Genomic DNA, 27,757 nt, shown 5'->3' with positions numbered 1-27,757 from the left:
ATTTATGGGTGTTATTACATTTATGGGTGTTATTACATTTATGGTTGTTATTACATTTATGGGTGTTATTACATTTATGGGTGTTATTACATTTATGGTTGTATTACATTTATGGGTGTAATTACATTTATGGGTGTTATTACATTTATGGGTGTTATTACATTTATGGGTGTTATTACATTTATGGTTGTTATTACATTTATGGTTGTTCTTACATTTATGGGTGTTCTTACATTTATGGGTGTTATTACATTTATGGGTGTTATTACATTTATGGGTGTTATTACATTTATGGTTGCTATTACATTTATGGCTGTTATTACATTTATGGGTGTTATTACATTTATCGTTGTTATAACATTTATGGGTGTTATAGCATGTATGGGTGTTATAACATTTATAGGTGATACAGGGGTGGCCGCAGGCAAGCGCATTATACTCAGTAAACCCTTCGACCTGGTAACCCTCACTATCCACACCCTCAGCAAACCCTTTGACCTGGTAACCCCTACTATCAAAAGACCCTCAGTAAACCCTTCGACCTGGTAACCCTCACTATCCAGACCCTCAGTAAACCCTTTGACCTGGTGACCCTCACTATCAAAAGACCCTCAGTAAACCCTTTGACCTGATAACCATCGCTATTTAGACCAACAGTAAACTCTTTGACTTGCTAACAACGGCCATGTAGACCTAGGCCACAGCGTAAGTGATTACTACTAGCTCTTTATTTAAAATTCCCATGAGACTAGCGTTAAAAAAATTCCGATATTTCCCCCTCTACGTTGCAATGGGCTGTGCGTGGCTTAACCGACTAAGACAAAGGCCTTAGGTTAACGAGTTCGTTTGTCTGTTATTATCAGTTTTTCATGGACTTTTCATTCAGCTCTCGGGAAAAAAATGTTGACTTATAGGATTTGCCGACGAGACACGTACCCCTCTACACTACGCACCGGGGGAATGGTGAACAAAACCTCCTTCAAGACCCTGTCACCGGGGAAATGGTATACAGAACCTCCTTCAGGACCCTGTCACCGGGGGAATGGTATACAGAACCTCCTTCAGGACCCTGTCACCGGGGGAATGGTATACACAACCTCCTTCAAGACCCTGTCACCGGGGGAATGGTAAACAGAAGCTCCTTCAGGACGCTGTCACCGGGGGAATGGTATATCGAACCTCCTTCAGGACCCTGTCACCGGGGGAATGGTATACAGAAGCTCCTTTAGGACCCTGTCACCGGGGGAATGGTACACAGAACCTCCTTCAAGACCCTGTCACCGGGGGAATGGTATACAGAACCTCCTTCAGGACCCTGTCACCGGGGGAATGGTATACAGAAGCTCCTTTAGGACCCTGTCACCGGGGGAATGGTATACAGAAACTCCTTAAGGACCCTGTCACCAGGGGAATGGTAAACAGAACCTCCTTCAAGACCGTGTCACTGGGGGAATGGTATACAGAACCTCCTTTAGGATCCTGTCACCAGGGGAATGGTAAACAGAACCTCCTTCAAGACCGTGTCACCGGGGGAATGGTATACAGAACCTCCTTCAAGGCCCTGTCACCGGGGGAATGGTATACAGAACCTCCTTCAGGACCCTGTCACCGGGGGAATGGTATACAGAACCTCCTTCAAGGCCCTGTCACCGGGGGAATGGTAAACAGAAGCTCCTTCAGGACCCTGTCACAGGGGGAATGGTATACAGAACCTCCTTCAGGACCCTGTCACCGGGGGAATGGTATACAGAACCTCCTTCAAGACCCTGTCACCGGGGGAATGGTAAACAGAAGCTCCTTCAGGACCCTGTCACCGGGGGAATGGTATACAGAACCTCCTTCAGGACCCTGTCACCGGGGAAATGGTAAACAGAACCTCCTTCAAGACCCTGTCACCGGGGGAATGGTAAACAGAAACTCCTTCAAGACCCTGTCACCGGGGGAATGGTATACAGAACCTCCTTTAGGATCCTGTCACCGGGGGAATGTTAAACAGAACCTCCTTCAAGACCCTGTCACCGGGGAATGGTATACAGAAACTCCTTCAAGACGCTGTCACCGGGGGAATGGTATACAGAAGCTCCTTCAGGACCCTGTCACCGGGGGAATGGTATACAGAACCTCCTTCAAGACCGTGTCACTGGGGGAATGGTATACAGAACCTCCTCCAAGACCCTGTCACCGGGGGAATGGTAAACAGAAGCTCCTTCAGGACCCTGTCACCAGGGGAATGGTATACAGAAGCTCCTTTAGGACCCTGTCACCAGGGGAATGGTAAACAGAACCTCCTTCAAGACCCTGTCACCGGGGGAATGCTATACAGAACCTCCTTTAGGACCCTGTCACCGGGGGAATGGTATACAGAACCTCCTTCAAGACCCTGTCACCGGGGAAATGGTATACAGAACCTCCTTCAGGACCGTGTCACTGGGGGAATGGTATACAGAACCTCCTTCAGGACCATGTCACCGGGGGAATGGTATACAGAACCTCCTTCAGGACCCTGTCACCGGGGGAATGGTATACAGAACCTCCTTCAAGGCCCTGTCACCGGGGGAATGGTAAACAGAAGCTCCTTCAGGACCCTGTCACAGGGGGAATGGTATACAGAACCTCCTTCAGGACCCTGTCACCGGGGGAATGGTATACAGAACCTCCTTCAAGACCCTGTCACCGGGGGAATGGTAAACAGAAGCTCCTTCAGGACCCTGTCACCGGGGGAATGGTATACAGAACCTCCTTCAGGACCCTGTCACCGGGGAAATGGTAAACAGAACCTCCTTCAAGACCCTGTCACCGGGGGAATGGTAAACAGAAACTCCTTCAAGACCCTGTCACCGGGGGAATGGTATACAGAACCTCCTTTAGGATCCTGTCACCGGGGGAATGTTAAACAGAACCTCCTTCAAGACCCTGTCACCGGGGAATGGTATACAGAAACTCCTTCAAGACCCTGTCACCGGGGGAATGGTATACAGAAGCTCCTTCAGGACCCTGTCACCGGGGGAATGGTATACAGAACCTCCTTCAAGACCGTGTCACTGGGGGAATGGTAAACAGAAGCTCCTCCAAGACCCTGTCACCGGGGAATGGTATACAGAAACTCCTTCAAGACCCTGTCACCGGGGGAATGGTATACAGAAGCTCCTTCAGGACCCTGTCACCAGGGGAATGGTATACAGAACCTCCTCCAAGACCCTGTCACCGGGGGAATGGTAAACAGAAGCTCCTTCAGGACCCTGTCACCAGGGGAATGGTATACAGAAGCTCCTTTAGGACCCTGTCACCAGGGGAATGGTAAACAGAACCTCCTTCAAGACCCTGTCACCGGGGGAATGCTATACAGAACCTCCTTTAGGACCCTGTCACCGGGGGAATGGTATACAGAACCTCCTTCAAGACCCTGTCACCGGGGAAATGGTATACAGAACCTCCTTCAAGACCCTGTCACCGGGGGAATGGTAAACAAAAGCTCCTTCAGGACCCTGTCACCGGGGGAATGGTATAAAGAACCTCGTTCAAGACCCTGTCACCGGGGAAATGATATACAGAACCTCCTTCAGGACCCTGTCACCAGGGGAATGGTAAACAGAACCTCCTTCAAGACCCTGTCAGGGAGGGAATGGTATACAGAACCTCCTTCAAGACCCTGTCACCGGGGGAATGGTATACAGAACCTCCTTCAGGGCCCTGTCACCGGGGGAATGGTAAACAGAAGCTCCTTCAGGACCCTGTCACCAGGGGAATGGTAAACAGAAGCTCCTTCAGGACCCTGTCACCGGGGGAATGGTAAACAGAAGCTCCTTCAGGACCCTGTCACCGGGGGAATGGTAAACAGAAGCTCCTTCAGGACCCTGTCACAGGGGGAATGGTATACAGAACCTCCTTCAAGACCCTGTCACCGGGGGAATGGTATAAAGAACCTCGTTCAAGACCCTGTCACCAGGGGAATGGTATACAGAACCTCCTTTAGGACCCTGTCACCGGGGGAATGGTAAACAGAACCTCCTTCAAGACCCCGTCAGGGAGGGAATGGTATACAGAACCTCCTTTAAGACCCTGTCACCGGGGGAATGGTATACAGAACCTCCTTCAGGACCCTGTCACCGGGGGAATGGTATACAGAAGCTCCTTTAGGACCCTGTCACCGGGGGAATGGTATACAGAAGCTCCTTCAGGACCCTGTCACCAGGGGAATGGTAAACAGAACCTCCTTCAAGACCCTGTCACCGGGGGAATGGTAAACAGAAGCTCCTTCAGGACCCTGTCACCGGGGGAATGGTATAAAGAACCTCCTTCAGGACCCTGTCACCAGGGGAATGGTAAACAGAAGCTCCTTCAGGACCCTGTCACCGGGGGAATGGTATACAGAACCTCCTTCAGGACCCTGTCACCAGGGGAATGGTAAACAGAAGCTCCTTCAGGACCCTGTCACCGGGGGAATGGTAAACAGAAGCTCCTTCAGGACCCTGTCACCGGGGGAATGGTATAAAGAACCTCCTTCAGGGCCGTGTCACCGGGGAATGGTATACAGAACCTCCTTCAAGACCCTGTCACCGAGGGGGTGGTATACAGAACCTCCTTAAGGACCCTGTCACCGGGGGAATGGTAAACAGAAGCTCTTTCAGGACCCTGTCACCGGGGGAATGGTATACAGAACCTCCTTCAAGACCCTGTCACCGGGGGAATGGTAAACAGAACCTCCTTCAAGACCCCGTCAGGGAGGGAATGGTATACAGAACCTCCTTTAAGACCCTGTCACCGGGGGAATGGTATACAGAACCTCCTTCAGGACCCTGTCACCGGGGGAATGGTATACAGAAGCTCCTTTAGGACCCTGTCACCGGGGGAATGGTATACAGAAGCTCCTTCAGGACCCTGTCACCAGGGGAATGGTAAACAGAACCTCCTTCAAGACCCTGTCACCGGGGGAATGGTAAACAGAAGCTCCTTCAGGACCCTGTCACCGGGGGAATGGTATAAAGAACCTCCTTCAGGACCCTGTCACCAGGGGAATGGTAAACAGAAGCTCCTTCAGGACCCTGTCACCGGGGGAATGGTATACAGAACCTCCTTCAGGACCCTGTCACCAGGGGAATGGTAAACAGAAGCTCCTTCAGGACCCTGTCACTGGGGGAATGGTAAACAGAAGCTCCTTCAGGACCCTGTCACCGGGGGAATGGTATAAAGAACCTCCTTCAGGGCCGTGTCACCGGGGAATGGTATACAGAACCTCCTTCAAGACCCTGTCACCGAGGGGGTGGTATACAGAACCTCCTTAAGGACCCTGTCACCGGGGGAATGGTAAACAGAAGCTCTTTCAGGACCCTGTCACCGGGGGAATGGTATACAGAACCTCCTTCAAGACCCTGTCACCGGGGGAATGGTAAACAGAAGCTCCTTCAAGACCCTGTCACCGGGGGAATGGTAAACAGAACCTCCTTCAAGACCCTGTCACCGGGGGAATGGTATACAGAACCTCCTTCAGGGCCGTGTCACCGGGGGAATTGTATACAGAATCTCCTTCAGGACACTGTCACCGGGGGAATGGTATACAGAACCTCCTTCAGGACCCTGTCACCGGGGGAATGGTAAACAGAACCTCCTTCAGGGCCGTGTCACCGGGGGAATGGTAAACAGAACCTCCTTTAGGACCCTGTCACCGGGGAAATGGTAAACAGAACCTCCTTCAAGACCCTGTCACCGGGGGAATGGTAAACAGAAGCTCCTTCAAGACCCTGTCACCGGGGGAATGGTAAACAGAACCTCCTTCAAGACCCTGTCACCGAGGAAATGGTAAACAGAACCTCCTTCAGGACCCTGTCACCGGGGGAATGGTATACAGGACCTCCTTCAGGACCCTGTCACCGGGGGAATGGTAAACAGAAGCTCCTTCAGGACCCTGTCACCGGGGGAATGGTATACAGAACCTCCTTCAGGACCCTGTCACCGGGGGAATGGTATACAGAACCTCCTTCAGGACCCTGTCACCGGGGAAATGGTAAACAGAACCTCCTTCAAGACCCTGTCACCGGGGGAATGGTAAACAGAAGCTCCTTCAAGACCCTGTCACCGGGGGAATGGTATACAGAACCTCCTTTAGGATCCTGTCACCGGGGGAATGGTAAACAGAAGCTCCTTCAAGACCCTGTCACCGCGGGAATGGTATACAGAACCTCCTTCAGGACCCTGTCACCGGGGGAATGGTAAACAGAACCTCCTTCAGGACCCTGTCACCGGGGAAATGGTAAACAGAAGCTCCTTCAGGACCCTGTCACCGGGGGAATGGTAAACAGAACCTCCTTCAGGACCCTGTCACCGGGGAAATGGTAAACACAACCTCCTTTAGGACCCTGTCACCGGGGGAATGGTATACAGAACCTCCTTCAAGACCGTGTCACTGGGGGAATGGTATACAGAACCTCCTTCAAGACCCTGTCACCGGGGGAATGGTAAACAGAAGCTCCTTCAGGACCCTGTCACCAGGGGAATGGTATACAGAAGCTCCTTTAGGACCCTGTCACCAGGGGAATGGTAAACAGAACCTCCTTCAAGACCCTGTCACCGGGGGAATGCTATACAGAACCTCCTTTAGGACCCTGTCACCGGGGGAATGGTATACAGAACCTCCTTCAAGACCCTGTCACCGGGGAAATGGTATACAGAACCTCCTTCAAGACCCTGTCACCGGGGGAATGGTAAACAAAAGCTCCTTCAGGACCCTGTCACCGGGGGAATGGTATAAAGAACCTCGTTCAAGACCCTGTCACCGGGGAAATGATATACAGAACCTCCTTCAGGACCCTGTCACCAGGGGAATGGTAAACAGAACCTCCTTCAAGACCCTGTCAGGGAGGGAATGGTATACAGAACCTACTTCAAGACCCTGTCACCGGGGGAATGGTATACAGAATCTCCTTCAGGGCCCTGTCACCAGGGGAATGGTAAACAGAAGCTCCTTCAGGACCCTGTCACCAGGGGAATGGTAAACAGAAGCTCCTTCAGGACCCTGTCACCGGGGGAATGGTAAACAGAAGCTCCTTTAGGACCTGTCACCGGGGGAATGGTATAAAGAACCTCGTTCAAGACCCTGTCACCAGGGGAATGGTATACAGAACCTCCTTTAGGACCCTGTCACAGGGGGAATGGTAAACAGAAGCTCCTTCAAGACCCTGTCACCGGGGGAATGGTATACAGAAACTCCTTTAGGACCCTGTCACCAGGGGAATGGTAAACAGAAGCTCCTTTCAGACCCTGTCACCGGGGGAATGGTATAAAGAACCTGGTTCAAGACCCTGTCACCGGGGAAATGATATACAGAAACTCCTTCAGGACCCTGTCACCGGGGGAATGGTATACAGAACCTCCTTCAGGACCCTGTCACCGGGGGAATGGTATACAGAACCTCCTTCAGGACCCTGTCACCAGGGGAATGGTAAACAGAAGCTCCTTCAGGACCCTGTCACCGGGGGAATGGTAAAGAGAAGCTCCTTCAGGACCCTGTCACCGGGGGAATGGTATACAGAAACTCCTTTAGGACCCTGTCACCAGGGGAATGGTATACCCTGGCATTAGAAATGTGTTTTGGATTGAACTGGACTAATAAGCGTGCTCTAAATGTGGAGCTACCCCTTGGATTAGTGACTTAGAGTCACTAATTAGAGTCGCATGGGATGGTCCTGAGATCGATATTGTGGTTCTACTTAAGAGCGTTTATTTTTTACATTACCGGCATTAAAAGGTGTTTTATATCAAAGCTGTCATTAAGGGCTTTTTCCAGGGGCTCGTTTCTCGTAACACCCAAGAATTCTTGGGCCCGAAAACGTTTTATACCCTAAATTTGAAAAGCTGGCTAATTCCTATAAAATTAATGTTATCTAAATGTGTTGAAATATCGTCAAACATCTTATTTTACCACAAAGATTCATGTTAAGGATGATTCTCTTTATAGATCCTCCCCGAACTTAGTTCTCGGGACCTCGCAGTCACCAGACTTTTCGGATAACTTTTTGGATTCAGCAAAACTTCGAAAAAAAGCCCTATAGAGCGTGAATATGAACCAAGAGGAAGTTCAAACTGTTCTAAAACATGAAAGCGGTTCTCAAAAAGAAAAACATGTACGATTTTGAGCAAAAATGCAAAATAAAGTTTTCGGGCCCGTGAATTCTCGGGTGTTTCGAGAAACGAGCCCCTGTTCATCCCCGTTTGATACAAAGGGGATCCACCAGACAGAAAATAGAGAGCTTAAGCAAGTCAACACGAACGGCATCAAAAACGGCGCACGCTCTGACGAATTGTTGGAAAAACGGCGTTGACGTCCGTGACCGCGCACGTAGAACGTAAAAATAGGGAAAATGCCGTTCTAGATTTCCTGTCACGGACGTCAACGCCGTTTTTCAGCAATTCGTGACCGCGCGCGCCGTTTTTGATGCCGTTCGTGTTGACTTGCTTAAGCTAGTCCACAGGGAGGTCCCAGGGGTGAATGAATCCGTGCAAGAGTGCGGCTCGATATCCTCGGGAAGTGTGATAATAGGGTCAATATGGGCGGTGGTCGGCCTCGAGAAGTATAATGTGGAAGTTCTGAGTAAAAAGCTACCGCGTATAATATCCATTTAAAAGTGATTTATTACTTTATTTACAACAAAGTAATAATGTAGCAGGAATATCCCCAAAAGCTGTTACAAACTTCATCTCTAGATTTGGTCATGTTGACACGAAAAGGCGTTTTTAGTTGAATTGATTTTTGAGTGTTTGATGCAAAAACTCTCTAATAACTGCGATCTGAGTCTAGTCCTGCAAGCTGTCTTGCAATGCGCCCTTAGAATGAAGCAAACGATTCGAGAATTGTCTCTACACAGGAATGTTTTTTATAACCCTTATTAATACGAACATGCGGGGCTACTAGCCCACATACAGGAAGAAAAATTAAAGGGCTAAGAAGAATTATTTACCTATATATAATATATATATATATATGATTTGCTAATTATTAAATAAAGCCTAACGCTTCGCTTGGATCCAGTCCTGCGCGGATCGGGGAAGCTAAAATTGGGACTCGTAGTCTGGGTCGTCACTCCAGTACGTTTTGTTTGAGGGTATCCTGTGGCGAGTATGGCGCGCAGCAGACGAGCCTGTTGAGGAGCGATAACCACTCGTGGCCTGTGGAACGAGAGGGACTGGTTATACGTCAACGAACGGAAGAAAGTAGCATGAATTGGTGGATGTGCGTACATAGTATTTAAGGTGCATAAGGTTTATAGTGCAAGGTTCTCTGAGGTATCATGACGTCATACATTCTCTTATAAGGCTGTGTGAAGCCTTAGGGGCCGTCCACACTAACACGGATTCGTTTGAATCCGTATACTTTTTGATACGTTTAGGGCCTTCCGTCCACACCGACACGGATTCGTTTGAATCCGTATACTTTTTGATACGTTTAGGCCTTCCGTCCACACTAACACGCGCGCTGGAAATAGCGAATCCGGATACTTTTGAAAACGCTGTCGAAAGTGAATCAAAATGAATCGGTATACTTTGGTCCGTAGTGTGGACGGTCGAATCCGTATCAAGATGAAAAGGATGGCGTCATATCGTAGGCGCGCGCTGCTTTGAGCATGCGCATATCATAAAAATGACGTCACCCCGTACCTTTCAGCGTTTTCAAACGTTTGAATCCGTGTTAGTGTGGACGGCTGGATCCAGGCGAACACGATTCGAAAACGATAGTGTGGACGCGAACCAAGTGATGCGTTTTCGGGGAAGAGAATCCGGATACTTTTGAATCCGTGTTAGTGTGGACGACCCCTTAAGCATTGCGGTGGTTTGGGTGCGGTGCAGGCGAACCTGATAGAAACTTGGCCAGAAATGTTCCTAAAATATTTCCGGTGGTTGGGGTAAGAAAAGCTATGACGTCATATACATCTTGGCTATTTATCGTTTGCCTTATTTGCAAATTTAACGTTTTCATAAGCTGCTTAGAGTTTACTTAAAATGCTTTTAATTCATTTACAAAACGCTTACCGTGGAAATCTTTAGCTTACTATTTTTAATAGGGTGATAGATTTAAAGAAAATTTAACGGATAATAATAATATACACAAGTTGTTGCTTGATGGCTTTAGGCACCCAAGATGGCGAAGTGCGCTTTTTAGCTGGAATAATTACTTTAGATTCTTCGGTGAAGCTAACTTTATAAAACATATTCTCTTCGGTGAACATGGAGGAGTCAATCTATTCTCAGCAAATCCTTCACATATTTTGCTTATAAAAAATCAAGCATCGAACAAACGGAGATGAGAGTTGATGAGACTTAAGTGACTTTATGTAAAATGGGATTAATTCTGTCAGAAGTTTGCACAAAAAGTGAAATTTGACATGAATTACATATTCGGCGATGAATCCTTAAGTGCAATAATGGGTTGATTCTTGGACAATGAAACTCTCATCTCCGTTTCATCGAGACTTTCGTGCATGAAATCATTGTTTTGGGAAAAGGAACCTCAGGAAAAAACTAAACAATGCCCCACTTAATGCACACGGCTTGCTTGCGACTGTGTTACATCGAGTGTGTTCCATCCCTCTCTTGAAATTGTTACTTCTGTGGTTCAACCATGTAAAACAGAAAAGAAACTATCGACAGGAATACCACAACTCCCTTTTTCCCGGGTTTCATTTTATCAAAATTGCACTCTAATAACAACATAAAAAAATATCTAGAACGTGGACATCGAACAATAGATAGACGGCCCTATTTTTGGAAAATAGATAGATGACCCTACATTCGAGAATAGAAAGTTTATCCTATTTTTGGACAGCAGATAGATGGACATTTTTTCGGACAACAAATATATAGCCCTATTTTTGGAATAAAGAAATATGACCCCTTTTTCAGACAAGAGATAGAGGGACCTATTTTCGAATAATTGACCTATTTCCGGACAACTGACAGGTGGCCCTATTTTCAGACAACTGACATGTGGCCCTATTTTCGGAAAGTATATAGATTGACATACTTACCGGACAGCCGGCACGGCCGTCACACGTCACAGCAGTCGGAGCCAAAGGAAATATCTGCGTTTGTTAATATCTTTAACAGCAAAACAACAAGTTTAGGCTTTAACGACGAACAGCTTAGTGTTTCACAAAAACCCTCTTTGCCCCTTAAGTGCAAACCAAACCACGTTAGAATGTTAACCGTTTAGAGGTTTAGATTAGAGGACAGGTTACATTGAGCGGTTTTGTCGAGCTCCGACGCGGTTTAATGGCTGAACAAAATTGAAACAAAATTTGTATCTGTTTTAACGACAGAATAAATATTTAGCGCCCACAAGCATGTGGTCAGCGGACTTTCGTTCGCTTTCTCCATTTCCCCAGTTTATGAGTTAAGTTGAACGCCTATAACAAGAACAGAATTTCACCATGTTACATGCATGCAATGGTGATCTTTACTGGATTATTGATGAGTTTATCATTTATGAGTGGTTTTAAAGTGTCTCATATCTTTCTTTGAAAACAGTTTTCAGTTTCTCCTAGTAACGACTTCATTGATGTGATTTAACTGCAACGCAGTGTTTGTCAAGGTAGATCTAAGTTATTTACTTGAAGTCGCAGGTTTAAATAATATAATGAATTCATTTTTAAGTACAAGATACATGATCAAAGTACATACATACATCATAACAAATGAAGGTTATCGAAGGTCATACAAGGAAACCCAGTTTTTTGTCTGTCTTACCGTTTTTGGGTTTCAAGGCACGAGTAAACAAAACAAAGTCTAAATACACCCATAATATTTCTTTTTGCCATCTTGTTTCGAAGTTTAGTGTACCTATTTCAACCAAGGTTGCAGCCGAGAATCCATGTGATGAATCAGATAATCTTTTCAACATAAGCCATCCTATTATTTTGAGAGTTAGTTAAAAAAAGTTCATCTACAATTTATTGCCAAACGAAAGGATGAAATGCTCTCGTTAAACCAACGAGAAGCCAAACTCAACAGACAATCGAAATGTGAAGATGGCGTGACATGCGTGACGCAAACATGGAATGCGTGACTTACAAAGGAGCTTCTAGTCCTGTAGCCACTGAACGACGATGAGCGATTGACTTCCTGTGGTGGGCAAATGCATGCACATGAGTGGCTAATGAAGCATCACGTGTCAACCATTATTGGAGCATGCGTGATAGCCATGACATGTTTAACATGGTGTGATGATTGCCCCAAGCGTTAGACCTCATATTATCTTATTCCCCGCTGGAATTACGTTGGCGAAAAAGGGGCATATAACAGCGATTTTAAATAATCTGCGAACTCTCGTAAACAACGTCTAACAGCTAAACACTTCTCTGGCTTACATCATTCAAAAATAAACAGAGCTTTTTGAGTGATAGGAAACCATTTCAGTGCTGGCCAATGAATCCTCTTCAAGGTTTTTGAAAGACAGAAGCCAGAGGGTGATCTAGCGGTTAAAATTGTCAGTGAGAGTTCGCTTCATATTAAAAAATGCAGTAACTAAGCCATAAATGAACACGTATACAATTATTCTATAATAACGTTGCTCCTTGAGAACCAATCTATTGACAACACGCGTTGCCTCACGAATGACCAAATCAATGTTTTAAAATCCATAAAGGTTTGAAAACTGCATTGCTCTTATCCTTTTAAAATTCCAAACGTTAATGGCTAAATGCCCGAAAGTCGGGCATAAAATTACGATTTTATACTGTACACAGACAACAGAAAGTATTCAATACCAACAGCAAAGCTCAATTCATATTCGCTTGCCCTTTCTCAACAAATATAGAATACTTTGAACTCACTAGGAAGACAATTTACTGGGTTATTTGAATAAACTGAAAACTGTCGGGCATTTAGTCCATCCAAGACCTGTACCGACTGTCGGGCATATAGCCACTGCGAATTCAAAAATGGCCGAGATTTGGCCATTTATATGCTACCCATGATACAACGCGGGTTACGAGGCATAACCTTTCACAGTGCCAACTTATTTGAAAAACTTGTATGAATTCGTTGTCCTTCCTGAGAATCCAGCGCCCAGATTGCGGGACTCAAGGGCAGTGAAGTATTCAGGGCAACCCATAAACAGATGAATCAGAAACATCATTATAATAGGTATGAAAAACTTTCACAATTTTCTAATCCACGACTAAAATAAACGGTTGAAACTGAAACTTTGTACGATATATTTTAAGGGAATTTTTGGATTTGGAAAACCTACCATATTATCTTCTGATAACCAGTCACTTGTGCTTGCTTCAGATAAAGGTGCATAATCTGCAAATATTGGACATGGTCAGGAACGGACAACCGGACAGGGGTTTCAACGAGAAGGCAACGAAACGAGAAGTGATTTTACTAGTATTAAATGCCATTAAGATTCAATCACAAGCTATAAATTTAGTTATTACTGTCTTTTGTAAAGATAAGTATACCAAAAAGTGACAACTTTCTAGTACGCCATACAAAAAAAAACTGACTTTCAAGTCCGTCGATACTAGCTTGCGTCATGCGTACTTTCGTAGGCTATGAAACCCTATGCACATAAAAAAAATCATTTCTGTAGGGAATTATACATTGAATAACCGTATATATTCAACCATCTTGAAATAAAAACGGCTCAATTACATTTTTAGCGCACTAAAAAATGCAGGGAATATTTTCCAAAATAGTGAGAGGTTGTCATGTAAGTCGGACCGACGAACTTTACCCGTTGGAAAGTCACAAAAATTCAACAGTGCAAACGCCCAGGCTTTTGTCGGAGAAGGTAGCTTCTCAACGATACATATCATTAGTTCGTTGTTATTAGTCCTGTGCAGCGGATACAGCTGCGAACGCTGTGAAACTGTTCAGCACAAATCACAACACAACACAACACACACATACACACACAGAGTATAGAAAGAGGTTTGACACTAGCCTGATGGGATACCTGAGTCTATGTCGGCCGTGTTCGTCGGGGAAGTGGGCCGAGGTGAGTCTACTCTGAAGCCCGAGTAGCCGTCATCGTGAGAGAGGTAGTTACTACTACTGCTTTCGCGACTGCGCCGGGAGGATGTACGACCCTGCTTCAGTCTCTGGATTTGTGTGTTGGCGAGCTGAAGATCGCACCGTAACCTGCAGAAAGATTGAATTCAGTTGCTCATCATAAAATATATCTTTTTTTACATACCACATTCAATATAGATTTGAATATAGATAAGGGACCGGCCCCTAGAAAGCAGGTGAGCGCTATCCCAGGGATAAATACGGCGCTATCTTGACATTTGATTTGATAAAAAGGGCATTCATCCCGGGTATAGCGTATAGGAACCCAGCCATGGACTTCAAGAACAGATAGGAAGACTTTCCGGATGAGATCAATTGCTTTAAAAGCCCCTGCCAGCCGCCATCTTGTCATCCTAGCAAAATACCAAGTGCAAGAGAGCATCCATTTCAATCGGCTGATTTAGGGATGCTATTGTTATATTTAAATGATCGAATTTGGTAAATGAAGTAATAGCAGCAGCAAACAAGAAAACATGAAATAATGAAGTAATAAGATCAGCACGAATTTTCTCACCTTTCCCTCGCCATGTCTCTCTCAGTGATTATTCCCTGTGAAGAAACGCGAAAATTAGCTTCCGAAACTAACAAACATTAGGAATAAAATCAAAGAGAAAGGGATAAAAAAATAAACAAGGAACTCTCGGAAATAACCCGACGAGGTTAAGGTGGGGAAAGCCACGAGGATCCCACAGGAAACCCAAGGAGAATAATTGGAATTGGAATAGTGTTAGTCAAAAGGATTGGGATCCCTGTCCATGCGCATCAAAGGGCCCAAAAACTTTAATGTTAGTCCAAAGGATAGGGATCCCTGCGTACCGCGTACCACAGGGCCCCCAGACTTAAGTGTTAGCCACAAGCCAGCAGCGATTACAAGTTAGAGGAATTTCTTACCAGAAGGGTAGTAAGTTGCTCGTTTAGTATGGACGTCGATAACACAAGCTGCTGCTGTAAAATCAAGCACTAGAATGTTAGTTTATATCATTTACCCATTAAAGCAGGCTGTTTTGCTAGCAAATAGAAGGACACGGAGAAGGAAGCGGATACTTAAAGCGACAATGTCATCAATTTACTTTCGGACGATTACTAACAATCCCCGATGATTTTTACGGAAAACGCGAAAAGTATTTCAAAATTTTAACAGCAGTGTGTCTATTGGAAGTTTCTTTGAGGATGTGACTGATCATTTAGCGCGGATGGCCTGTTAAATATTTCGAATTCTAATAGATTTTTTGTCTTTTAACGGTTTAGGGTTCCGTCGGACCTCCGGAAGTAAACTGGTGACAAGTGGCTTTAAGATGATTACTTCGAGTGTGGAAATCGGTGCGAAGGAGACGCTAACGGAATAGGAAGAAAAGCAACCGTTCTGTTCCGTCCTATTCCGCGAGCGTCTCCTTCACGCTGGTTTCAACACGCGAAGTTAGCATCTAAGTGTCCATCTTCCTCTCCTCCCTGCTTTCTTCGGTAGAGATAAATGCCTCAAGCACGCATGCTCGGTGAACCAGCGGTTTTTGCGGGCGATCGACTATCTCCGATTAAAGTCTGATACTTATTTACGATATTTCAAAGATACAATTTGGTATTTTGAGATCACTGCAGTATGTAAATCATTCGCATAGTGAAATCTGGAGTCACGCAAGAGAGTTAGAGTGCCAAAAAAAAACTGAAACCACAAAATGCCGCCATTTTACGCTCATGCATTCGATTCCATTTAAGCATTTTTCCATTTTGTTACTTTCGCAAGCAACTAAAATACTTCTAAAGAAATACCTTAAAAAAGGCATCACACTTTTCAATGATAAACAATAAGAAGGATGTTGTAGCATCTGCTTATATTAAAACTTTATGAGGCTAGTTTGATTTAAGGTGGCGACAAAAGGGCTACCATGGCGACATGGTATCCACAAAAGGGTTACCATGGTGACGCACCTGTGGCGAACACATGTTCTCTCCATCCGAACGATCGAGTGACGTCATCGAGTAGGACCGACTGTAATCCTCCCCAGGCCCCGGACTTAACACATCGCTCACGGCAACCGTCAGCCGGTTCGCTGTAGAAGTTCAAGGGATCATTCTTCAGTCAGGGGATACTCGGAATAGTAAGTAAGGGAGGGGATGGTGGGGATACTCAGAATAGTTAGTTACGGAGAGGAGGTTTGGGATACTCGGTAATAGTACATAAGGGAGGGTAGGGTGAGGGTACTCGGAATAGTAAATTAGCGAGGGTAGGGTTGGGATACTTGGAATAATAAGGGAGGGTAGGGTTGGGATACTCGGAATAGTAAGTTAGGGAGGGGAGGGTGGATATACTTTAAATAGTAAGTTAGGGAGGGGAGGGTTGGGATACTTGGAATAGTCAGTTAGGGAAGGTAGGGTGGGGATACTCGGAGAAGTAAGTTAGGGAAGGTAGGGTGGGGATACTTGAAATAGTAAGTTAGGGAGGGGAGGGTGGATATACTTGAAATAGTAAGTTAGGGAGGGGAGGGTTGAGATACTTGGAATAGTCAGTTAGGGAAGGTAGGGTGGGGATATTCTGAATAGTACGACTCACCTTGCAAGATGGCCGCCAGGATGAGGTCCCTGCAAAAGGTAAACAAAATGCAAATATTAATGTGTTAATATTCACGTGGCACTGGATCCCTGGCTTAATGTCTTTATCTGAAAAGACGAGAGATTCACAATCCTCAAGGTAAAGGGCGAGTTTCTTACACCTCTGAAAAAAATCCCAAGTTGACCTGACCTGAGTTCGCACCCTCCTGGTCCTCTTGCTTGAAAGACCAAGCCCGTACGACTGATCTATCAAGCCACTCTCTAACGTTCAATAGGTTCAAACTAGTAATTCGTGGATTTTAAACTCACCTGGCTTCCAGAGGGTCCCCATTTAGATTGCCCTGCAACAACATCAAAACAACATGAGTCATGCAGGACAGTCAGGACGCAAGATGTCTACACCTAGCTGGCATAATGAATTCAAACAATCAAATGGAAACAGGCCTTAAGTCCCATTACAGTAGTGAATTAAATCCGCTTTGAATCACGCTGAATTTCAATCCATCTTACAAAAAAAAGAAAAAACGACGACAGAAAACAATAGTGAAGTACACTCTGAAACGGATACATTTTAGCCGCATTTTTTAATTCACGAATTGTAAACTCCAATACATGGGCTAGTGAGGAAGGAGCCGTGTGTGCCATAATGAAGACTTTCATTGGTCGCTGTGGTAGAAAAAAGCTTCTAGGTTTATCTTTACTTGTATGGAACTACAAAAACAAGTAATTTTGTCAAAACTAGTTTAGAATTGAGTTCTAAGCATAAAAGCATTTTTTTTATGGTAACATTCGTTTTGCCATTGCCGGGCGACTGCAGGGAGAACGTGATCCCCAAATCCATCAATTGCAATCAATTCTAAACTTGTTTTTTAAATTTACACGTTTTTGTATTCCCTAAAAACTGTAGAAAAGCCTAGAATCTTATTTCTAACATAGCGAACAAGGATAGTCTAGTCACGTTCCCGCCCTCGCTAGACCGTGAAACTTGGGAGTTTTCACGTTGTCGTTTGAAGGATAACGGCTAAAATGTATCAGACAGAATCCATTTCAGAGTACATTTCATGTCTGGCTCTTTATTCTCGATTGTTTTCTGCCGTCGCCGTTTTGGGTTGCTGTTTTCGCTGTTTTGTGACGACACACACCTCATTTGAAGACAGACCGGTCGTCATAGTCGAACCCTATGATAAACCATAGCCGTAGTCAGTAAGAGCTCTCATTGTTACGCACAGAGATGCTGCGCTTAGAAGGAGAGATAAAGAGTGTTTGGTAAGGGTTAGAGGAGAACTACTGAGTGATTACTAAGATCGCAGGAAGGTTGGCGTACAGGGTTTGACGAATGGATTGTTCACTCAGCCTACGACACATCCGGCAAACACACCACTATAGGCGACTTGCAATAAGATGGGTAGCAAACGCGCGCGCACCGAATTTTGACGTCAAAAATAACAAAAAGAAAATTATTCAGCGATTACAAATCAGCGTACAGCCGTAGCCATAATTGTGTTAATTTTAGGGTGAGTTTGACACTCAAAAGGCACGTCTAGGGCTAAGTTTAAACGTCGTATTATTTATGAGCCGTATTCAATGCAAATGCATGCGAATGATACGATTCGAGTGTTTCATCTTCATTTGCATGCATTTGCATTCAATACGGCTCATGGTAATACGACGTTTGAACGTAGCCTAAGTGCAAGTTGTTTATTAAAGAGCCCGTGCCATGACTCGCCGTTTGACACATCAATCTACTCCAAAAATCATGTCTCATTCTTTCAACATCACGCTTTTACCTTTCATTGTTAATTGTGATATTCCCCTGGAATATCGAAAAAGTCGAAAAATTGCTTCTCGAAAAAATCATGACACACTTCATAGTAGTGGATTTTATCCGGACGGCCTTAGCTTAGGCTATTTAAAGTACGATGAAATGTTAAGCCGTTAGTTGAGCGAAGTGAGTTAGAAGCAAGCACCAACCCTTAGTTCAGCTATGATTCTCGCCTTGTCCTCTAGCGTTCTCTTCAGATCTTCATCTTTACCGCGAAGTTGTTCTGCAGGGAAACAGGAAGTGTTCCCTGTCAGATATCAACTGTTTTTCTTTGATTTTAAGTACCATCAACAAATCCCGACATAAAAATATGGCAAGGTAAATAAAAATTTCATCATTAATGGAGATTACTTCTTTTATATTTGACTAATGTTGAGACCTATAGTAGATAGACAAAAATCCAGCAATTGAATAAAGTTTGTGCGCATGTATCTCTTGTCTGCTTTCTTGTCGCCTGGTGCTTATCAGCGCTCTCTGATTGGTTAGCGGTCTAACGGCCCCCGTAATTGCGAAATGGCTTCTGTCACCGAAAACCAGTCGCGACTCGGATGGGAAAAACACAAGGGGCACGTGTGACTGAAAACGAGTGTAATGTCGAGATCCTTTTTCACATGTCTTGTAATTCTGAATAAAACAGAAATAAAACAATGGCTGACTATGGTTTCTTAAGTGGGTGGGCCCCTTACCTAACAGTTCTAACGACGACCTGTTTGAGCTAACGCTTCTGCTGTCATCTTGCTCCTCGCCGGAACCCTGGCCGAAGCCGTTCCGAATCTTCATCGTCTCGTTTGATGAGGAACTCGATGACCATCCGGATTCCGAATACGCATTCGTGTGAGTCGGAGACTTCTCGTCGACGCTCTCCTCGTTCGTGAGGTCGGCGATGGTGCACGGGCGGTCGTACATAGGGGGGACGTTGATTGTGATCGGAGGGGGAGGGTCGGGAAGCTGAAATCACAGAGTTGTTGGTGCAAACATTAGCAAACAATAAGCTATTTGCACTAAGAAATCACGCGACTTTTAGGGTGGCAAACTTCTGCCAAAAGAAACAGAGATGGCAACGGCCGTCAAGCCAGGGATCGACGAGAAAATACAATATTTCAATGGAAATAAGCCCTTTAAAACAAAGACAATTACTGACTGATTCGTAAGCGCTACTTGCATTTTGTTGTTATTTTGCCCCCCTAAAGCCTGGAAGCGCACGAGTTTGGCACTCAAAAATTCAAGTGATCTCTAAGGGTAAGTCGCCGATTCGAGCGCAGCTTCCAGGGATGTTTTGTGTTTGCATGGGCAATTCCTCAGACAAAGAAAAGGAATGGTCTAATGGTCCGTCGCTAACCTGCATATCAGGCGGTGGATTGGGCAGCTGTGTGCTATCCGTATCATCCCCGTCATCATCCGGAATGGGAGGAGGTGGGGGAGGAGGGAGGGGCTCATCACTCTCCACCTCTTCCGCCGTTTCCGGTTCCGTCTCGGTCTCCGTGTCAGCCTCCTCTTGGGGGTCCTCTACCTCAGGCTCATTAACAGGCTCCTCGATCCGAGGAACCGCGCGACTTGAGGTGCTCTCATCCTGCGGCGCAGGGGGTGCTAGGAAATATAAATTAACGGAAGTGAGATAACAAACACGTGAATGAATAAACTCGGGAAGGTGCTCTGTTGCAGCTGGGATACTGAATAAAGACAGCGCAGATACAACGTGGGCATGTGGCAAGCACAAAGGTCCCTCGGGCAGCTACCACGGGACTCATGACAAACCACGGACAGAGCACCGAACGTGGTATGGAGTAGCTTTAAGGTCCCTCGGGCAGCTACCACGGGACTCATGACAAACCACGGACAGAGCACCGAACGTGGTATGGAGTAGCTTTAAGGTCCCTCGGGCATCTACCATGGGACTCATGACAAACCACGGACAAAGCACCGAACGTGGTATGGAGTAGCTTTAAGGCCCCTCGGGCATCTACCACGGGACTCATGACAAACTACGGACAAAGCACCGAACGTGGTATGGAGTAGCTTAAAGGTCCATCGGGCATCTACCACGGGACTCATGACAAACCACGGACAAAGCACCGAACGTGGTATGGAGTAGCTTTAAGGCCCCTCGGGCATCTACCATGGGACTCATGACAGACCACGGGACAAAGCACCGAACGTGGTATGGAGTAGCACGGTATACGATAACGACGGAAAAACCTGGGAAATGCGCCATTCGAGATAGAGAAAGAAGTCACACTTTCATACAATGGCCATCGGTTCCTTGTATTCCGGAATGATTTTTAAAACACAAATAACGCGAGGCCGAAATGCACACACCCAGATTTTGCGCCTTGCGCTAAGTATGGGCTAAGGGACGAAAAGCTCAAATTTCAATCACTTTACAAAAAGTCACATCAATTTAAAAAAAAGTCGCATTTGATATTTTGTTTGCTATTACTCAATAAGTACTTATAAAAATTTTGAGGCGTCATGCCATGTTTTTCCGTCATGTTTAACGACGTATAACAGGTAGTTATTAACCTTGCGAGATATTCTCTATCCGTATATCGGAAGAGATATACGTGTTATATAATATCATACCTTGCGAGATATCCTCTATCCGTATATCGGGTGACGTGTTTCTCTTCTTGGTGGAGTCCTCCTCCGGTCCAGGAGACAGCGACTCATCTCCCGTCTCACCATCATCGTCGTCTTTCTTGTCCAGGTTCTCCGGGGGTGTGAGTGGGATGCCTGGGGGCGGTAACGCCCCTCTCCTCTGCCGCAGAGGGGGGTTCATCGGGGCGGAGTCAATGTCTGAGCGTGGACCTGCAAGCGAGACTCCACCTCTTCTACCGCGCTCTGTTAAAACAAGGAAAACGAGTTGAGAGATTTCCACGTTTTGCTCGCTATACGCTTGAAGCTGGTTGTCACTAGGACAAAAGTGCAACAGTGCAACTGAGAATCGGTGAGACGCAAGCGCACACAAGTAAAAACCAGTTAAACAAAAGCGCAACACAAGTGAGAATCAAACAAGTGAGAATCGGTCAAACACAAGCGCAAAAATCGACTAGTTCCTTTCTCTTGCTCTTATGTTTGTGTTCTCGTTTGCGCTGTGTTCCTCGTGTGTTGCGCTGCCCTTGCGTCCTAGTAAGACCAACGATTATCATTTTGGAGCATGCGTATTAGATAACAGTTCTAATGTATAAAGATCTAATTTAGATCTCGCACAACTAGTTTAATACCTGTAACGTCTTTCCTTTTTCCCCCTGCACTGACGAAGTCGTGAAATAAAGTTCACGAAAATAATATAATCCGATTTATCAGATATGGTTTGAATCACTTTCTCGGTGCAGATGACATTCTTAGCGCTAATCATAAAAAACTAAACTCTATTATACATAGTCACCACTTTTGAGGTTTGCCATCAAACCTTATTCTTCGCTCTTGAAAGCAAACAAGAGACACGGCATCACTGATGGCTGATGATTTTTATATTATTTTGATCGGACTAAAGCGTGGCAGACTCTTAACATTATCATGCATTCTCGGCTGAAGTCGCAACCAGTTAATTATCATTTGGTTTCGCTATTTCGCCCGATCCCATTCCGTATGTAAGGAGCGCGGTAGGTTGTGGGAAGATTAAGGGGCACGCTAGGGGTTGTGGGATGGAGGAGCCGTCATTTGTTTACCTCTTCCTTTAAAAGCTTCAGCAGCATCAGTAATATGCTTATACCAACTGAAAGGGAACGCAAAAAATTGTCAGAAAGAAGATCAACTTTTTATATGTCAGTCGTACTAAAAATATCACGCAGGCTGACAAGATTTCACTTCTGCTTCAGTAAATATCAATCGGTATTTATATTTTTATTACATTTCAGTATCAATAGTTAAGAAAAGCGCAAATATCTAAATATCTATCTAAGTTTTAATCAGTTAAAATCATAATATTAAGAATGATCCATCTTGGAACTTAGAAAATCAAGCTTTTATTGAGTTCACATACGTTCGATAAGTGAAATATGGGGCCGAAAACACACTCACCCTCACACACACACAAAAAAAAAAAAAAAAAAAAAAAAAACAGGAAACAGAAACAGAAAGATACTCTCCATGTCTCGACCAGGAATCGAACCCGTTTCAGCAGAGGTGAGAGGCCCCATACGCTGACGCGCTAACACACTGATCTCCCGGCAAGCCACACATTCAAGCGCTAACACACTGATCCCCTAGCAAGCCACACATTCAAGGATTATTTTTTACTAATGATAACCACTATTTTCTGTCAATAACATCAATCCTTACTTTTTCCGCTCCGTTATGGTGGCGGCCACAAGTTCGTAAATCTGCGGTCCAACCGACGAGGTTCCGACGAGAAAAAACGCTCGCTTATCTACGCGAAACAATATTTGGGTGGGGTTAGACAAGGTGCATACTTGGAGTAATAAAAGGAGGGGTAGGGGAGGAGAGTGAGGTCGCTTCCGTACAAACCTGTGGCGACGTTTCTCGTGAGTACGTTGTTCAGCTTGATAATAGGGCTATGTGTAGTCTGAAATCACATGAATCACCTTTCAGTACATCATTCTAGCCATTTCTTAGCGATTAAAAAAACATAGTTGTGATCATCTTGGCCGAGTGACACCTGAGTACTAGTCTATCGACCTACTTTTTCCTGGTAGCCTGTTGTCATGTTGGTAGAGTGACACCTGAGTACGAGTCTATCGACCTACTTTTTCCTGGTAGCCTGTTGTCATGTTGGTAGAGTGACACTTGAGTACGAGTCGATCGTCCTGCTTCTGTAGGATCACCAGTAGGTCTTCTAGTAGAAGCACATGGAGGTCTGTGTACAGGAAGACGGCATTGAGTACATCACGCGAGGTAAAGCGCATATCACGTGAGGTACATCACACATCACGTGAGGTACATCACACATCACGCGAGGTACAGCGCATATCACGTGAGGTAAAGTGCCCATCACGCGAGGTATGGCACACATCACACAAGGTAGAGCGTAAATCACACGAGGTATAGCGCACATCACGCGAGGTATAGTGCAAATCACGTGAGATATGGCGCACATCACGCGAGGTACAGCGCACATCACGCGGGGTAGAGCACACATAACGCGAGGTATGGCACACATCACACAAGGTAGAGCGTACATCACGCGAGGTATGGCACACATCACACAAGGTAGAGCGTACATCACACGAGGTATAGCGCAAATCACGCGAGGTATGGCGCACATCATGCAAGGTATAGCACAAATCACGTGAGATATAGCGCAAATCACGGAGGTACAGCGCACATCACGCAAGGTAGAGTGCACATGACGCAAGGTAGAGTGCACATGACGCGAGGCAGAACAGAAATCACGCGAGGTAGAGCGGACATCACGCGTGGCATTGCGCTCATCACGCTAGGTAAAGCGAACATCACGCAAGGTAAAGCGGACATCACGCGAGGTATTGCGTACATCACGCGAGTTAGAGGGGACATTACTCGAGGTATTGCGTACATCACGCGAGGTACAGCGGACATCACGGGAGGTATAGCACACATCACGCGGGGTATAACACTTATCACACGAGGTATAGCGCAACACGTTCTCTTTTCCAGGGCCTTCCTACCTATAGATTTTGTTCTACTAATCCGCCACGTGAGGGGACCATCATAAATAAGCTTTTTCTTGGAAAAATCAAGCGTCTGAAAATAATCAGTGCAACCGACAGATCAGACAAATACATCATATGAGTGCATAAAGAAGATGGAATAACTTCTGACTTCTGACTGACGTGACTTAGTCAGAAGGGTACCTTGAATTCCTCCATCTGTTTATTAGTGGCGCTGTCCATTGGTTTTCTGTCCACTTTTTTCTGGAACTCTTCTAGTCTCTAACAGGGCAAATAAAATAAATTATAACACGAGAACAGTCAATATCAACTTCCTAGCTTTCGTGAGGGTATGAGGTGTTAACAAAAGTTGACTGTAATTACTTACTTGTTGATTTTCGCATTCTTTTACACTTTGATTGACAAAGGCGAGAAGATCCTGCAAGGGTCGGACAAAATGAAACAAAACATTATTGATTGATATATTGACACATTCATTGACAGTTTTGTTAGCACTTTGGTTGACAAGAAGATAGAAGATCCTAGAAGGATTAGACTAAAAGGAAAAATAATCATTCCGAGTGACACTTTGATTGATTCATTGACCTACTGATCGACACAATGAATGTTATTTTTCTGCATTGTTATATACTCAATACTTTACAAAGTTAAAATGCTCATTCTCACCTTTGCACATTGTATTGCTCTTTCTATATCCCTGCTATCAGGCAGTGAACCTTAAAAAGTAAGATGAAAACTCGTTACTAGTAACGTAACGAATCTTCCATGTGGATTCGAGCCTCAATATTTTCGGTGAACTCACAAGAGGGAGAGATTACAAGAAAATGAGATCAGTATTCAATACTTACTAGGAGTGTTTTTACCGATTCCTTCAAGCAAAAGCGGGTATTTTGTTAATCTTTGATAACTAGTTGAAATAATCTCGTTAAGTTTTAATCTCCGGCACAAGGGACTTGCTTCGCAGTTCTGAAATCACAAAGAAAAAAAAAACGGGTAAATAAAGAGATCTCTTGAACAACTTAGAGCTTATTTTGGAAATTCCAACAAAAATCAAGAATCTGTAAACACAGTAAATGGAGCGCTTCCAGCGACCCCACTCCACCCCCCTGAATTGTCTTATTCACATAGAATTCGTGGGGGGAAGGGGAGGGAAGCTTCCTTTAGCTGAGAATAAAGCCTCACCATAATAAATTGCAGGAGTTTGGGGTCCTTTTTCTGTCTTTGGCGTAGCTCTTCCAGAGCGTTCTTTTGGTAATTACAAAATGTGGCGCAAGCTTGCTTAGCAGCCTCGCCAGCCTCGTTATCAAACTGAAATTAAAACAAGTGCAACGTTTGACAATGGAAGGCACTTTTTTTTAAAGTTTTCAAATACACTGTTTGTGACAGGAGTCGAACTGGAATCCAGGAAGGTGTACGTAATTAGATGTAAACTTGTGTTAGGAAGGCGTCCGCGATGTAATAGGAAGGTGTTAGCGAATTACGATTGATACTCGAGGATCTAGCGCTTTCTTTCTCTGCCGCAAAAACACGAGTCCCTTTCAGAGCGATCACAAGTTACAATGAGTTTAAAGCCTGCCAAACAACTAAAAATGAAACGAGTCTCTTTCAGGGCGACCACGTGGAACAATGAGCTTAAAGCATGCAATCAACGAATGAAGAATGATATTTTATTGACTATGTTATGTTATTATTATTGATTAAAAATATATTGGCTACTCGCTTGAATTAGCCGATGGAAATGGATGCTTTGTGGTGACTCGCCATTGAGCGGCGTGATTGGCGTTCTTTAACGTCCTTATCCGAGAAGACCTCTGGAAGTTGACCAGACCTGGGTTTCGGGCGCCTGGTCATCTTGCTCGAGAGACGACGCCCTTACCCCTGAGTACGGGCACCATGACAAAGAAAGATGTTCATATACGTTACCCTATTGAGCATAATGTCGCCAATACACTGGATCACCTCCCCTTCTGCCTCTCGCTTCTTCATCGACTGAAGTAGATCGCCTGAAACCCGAAAACATAAAGCCTCAGGAAAGTGCTTTCCAGAGATGAGTTTTTGTAGGTTAGGAAAGAGCTTTTTGAGGTATTCTTACCGTGAATTTCGATGAGTTCTTGTAGGTTAGGGACTTTTTGATGTATTCCTACCGTGAATTTCGACGAGTTCTTGTAGGTTAGGGACTATTTGATGTATTCCTATCGTGAATTTCGATGAGTTCTTGTAGGTTACGGACTTTTTGACGTATCCCTACCGTGAATTTCGATGAGGTCTTGTAGGCTAGGAAAGAGCTTTTTGATGTATTCGTACCGTGAATTTCGATGAGTTCTTGTAGGTTATGAAAGTTTTTTTTATGTATTCGTACTATGAATTTCGATGAGTTCTTGTAGGTTAGGAATGGTAAGAAAAGAGCTTTTTTTTATGTATTCGTACCGTGAATTTCGATGAGTTCTTGTAGGTTAGGAAAGAGCTTTTTGATGTATTCGTACGGCATGATGTTCATCTTTTTCATAGGTTTGTGGAATACCTGAAAAATAAGCACACTCGGTGAAATAACAGAGCTCTGACAAAGTCTCAAAATACCCTGAAACAGTCATTTTAAGTGTCTCACTTACTTTGTCTAAGACTTTAAGATTTCTAACGTGAGTTTTTTCAGTATAAATGAGTTCTGAAATAAAAAGAAGAAAATAATGTAAGTAAAAAGCAAATAACAATGAGACGAGCACCTTTACTTTAAGGGAAACCTGGGTCCGCCCTGGGTGACGCATAGTTTCGTAGGCTATGAAACCTTATGCCAATTAGAAGTTCATCTGAATAGTGAATTAAATCCGGCTAAATCACGGCGAATTACAATCCATCCTATAATTGAAATTGCTCAATATTTTTAAACTATTAAAGGAAGTTTTTTTTTTAATGTTGAGATCTTTGTATATCCTTACCATGTATAAATCAGTTTTAACACATTGACCCCTCAACCTGCCTGTACCGGCCTTGAGAAGTACTCACAACCCAAAAAATTCATAAATGCAAAATAAACACAACAAGATGAAGATACTCAGGCATCAGTCTCAGGGATAAATGGTCTTGAAGTTATGCATCCAACAACTAACTACTCTCAAGCCAAATAATAGCCCGGGTTCTTTGAAAAATTTCAAATCGAACAAGGAAAGAAAATCAGAACCACCCTTCTCAACAAAACGCTCAAAATACCACACAAGGGAGAGATATCAGCAAACACAGCTCAAGACACAAATAGATACCGTTATTCTGATAATTCAGGTCCATTTCCATGGTCTTTTCATCCCAAAGCTAAACAAATCAATTCCAGGTCATACAGAATAGCAGTGAAAACAGAATAGCAGTGTAAACAATTTTGGAATCATATTAGTTTCAGAAAAGACAGCATTTAGGAGAGTTGTGGTGATTCTTTAGAAAATTATTTTCTCATCCAGGCAAAGCCAAATCACCATGAATCCACCTTTGCTTGCAAATATCCATAAGCACAGCACTCGATTATGCCCCAATAGACTTCATGATGTCCTAGGACACTCTCCTAATATGCTTATAGCTGTATGTTTTGATGAAAAATACAAGCAACCATCAACTTGTGCCTGCATCAGCACAGCGACAACGGATTAGAGAAGGGACCGCAAAGCACTGTTGGAAAGCTAGGATACCGCTGTCTAGGGCAGCGGTGTTGGACTTTGACGGGCTGTATAAA

The 27,757-nt window shown here is 44.6% G+C and overlaps 1 protein-coding gene across 17 annotated transcripts in view; it reads right to left on the bottom strand.

Annotated features, from left to right (window-relative positions):
- Positions 1 to 8,607: 8,607 nt before the first annotated feature.
- The window catches only part of LOC5504909 (rho guanine nucleotide exchange factor 12), a 49,682-nt gene continuing 30,532 nt past the window's right edge, over positions 8,608 to 27,757 (bottom strand). For 8 of the 17 annotated variants that reach the window (XM_032373236.2, XM_032373241.2, XM_032373240.2 and 5 more), the window contains 27 exons: positions 26,652 to 26,704; positions 26,470 to 26,563; positions 25,966 to 26,045; positions 25,225 to 25,350; positions 24,891 to 25,008; positions 24,709 to 24,758; positions 24,410 to 24,460; positions 24,226 to 24,303; positions 24,040 to 24,115; positions 23,140 to 23,249; positions 22,901 to 22,958; positions 22,715 to 22,802; positions 22,102 to 22,148; positions 21,014 to 21,271; positions 19,773 to 20,020; positions 19,120 to 19,381; positions 18,583 to 18,656; positions 17,754 to 17,789; positions 16,921 to 16,952; positions 16,613 to 16,641; positions 15,991 to 16,112; positions 14,956 to 15,009; positions 14,579 to 14,613; positions 13,937 to 14,133; positions 13,238 to 13,293; positions 12,058 to 12,108; positions 8,608 to 9,159 (listed from right to left, as the gene is read on the bottom strand). In XM_032373236.2, the coding sequence (XP_032229127.1) occupies positions 9,043 to 9,159; positions 12,058 to 12,108; positions 13,238 to 13,293; positions 13,937 to 14,133; positions 14,579 to 14,613; positions 14,956 to 15,009; positions 15,991 to 16,112; positions 16,613 to 16,641; positions 16,921 to 16,952; positions 17,754 to 17,789; positions 18,583 to 18,656; positions 19,120 to 19,381; positions 19,773 to 20,020; positions 21,014 to 21,271; positions 22,102 to 22,148; positions 22,715 to 22,802; positions 22,901 to 22,958; positions 23,140 to 23,249; positions 24,040 to 24,115; positions 24,226 to 24,303; positions 24,410 to 24,460; positions 24,709 to 24,758; positions 24,891 to 25,008; positions 25,225 to 25,350; positions 25,966 to 26,045; positions 26,470 to 26,563; positions 26,652 to 26,704 (2,600 nt within the window). In that variant the 3' untranslated portion in view covers positions 8,608 to 9,042. The other 9 variants (XM_032373246.2, XM_032373248.2, XM_032373238.2 and 6 more) reach the window with 9 other exon arrangements.

Source organism: Nematostella vectensis, chromosome 9, assembly GCF_932526225.1.
Source record: "Nematostella vectensis chromosome 9, jaNemVect1.1, whole genome shotgun sequence".
In the NCBI taxonomy this organism is placed as follows: Eukaryota; Metazoa; Cnidaria; class Anthozoa; order Actiniaria; family Edwardsiidae; genus Nematostella; species Nematostella vectensis.
The sequence above is the reverse complement of the archived record's forward strand: the minus strand, read 5'-3'. Positions and strand labels throughout refer to the sequence as shown.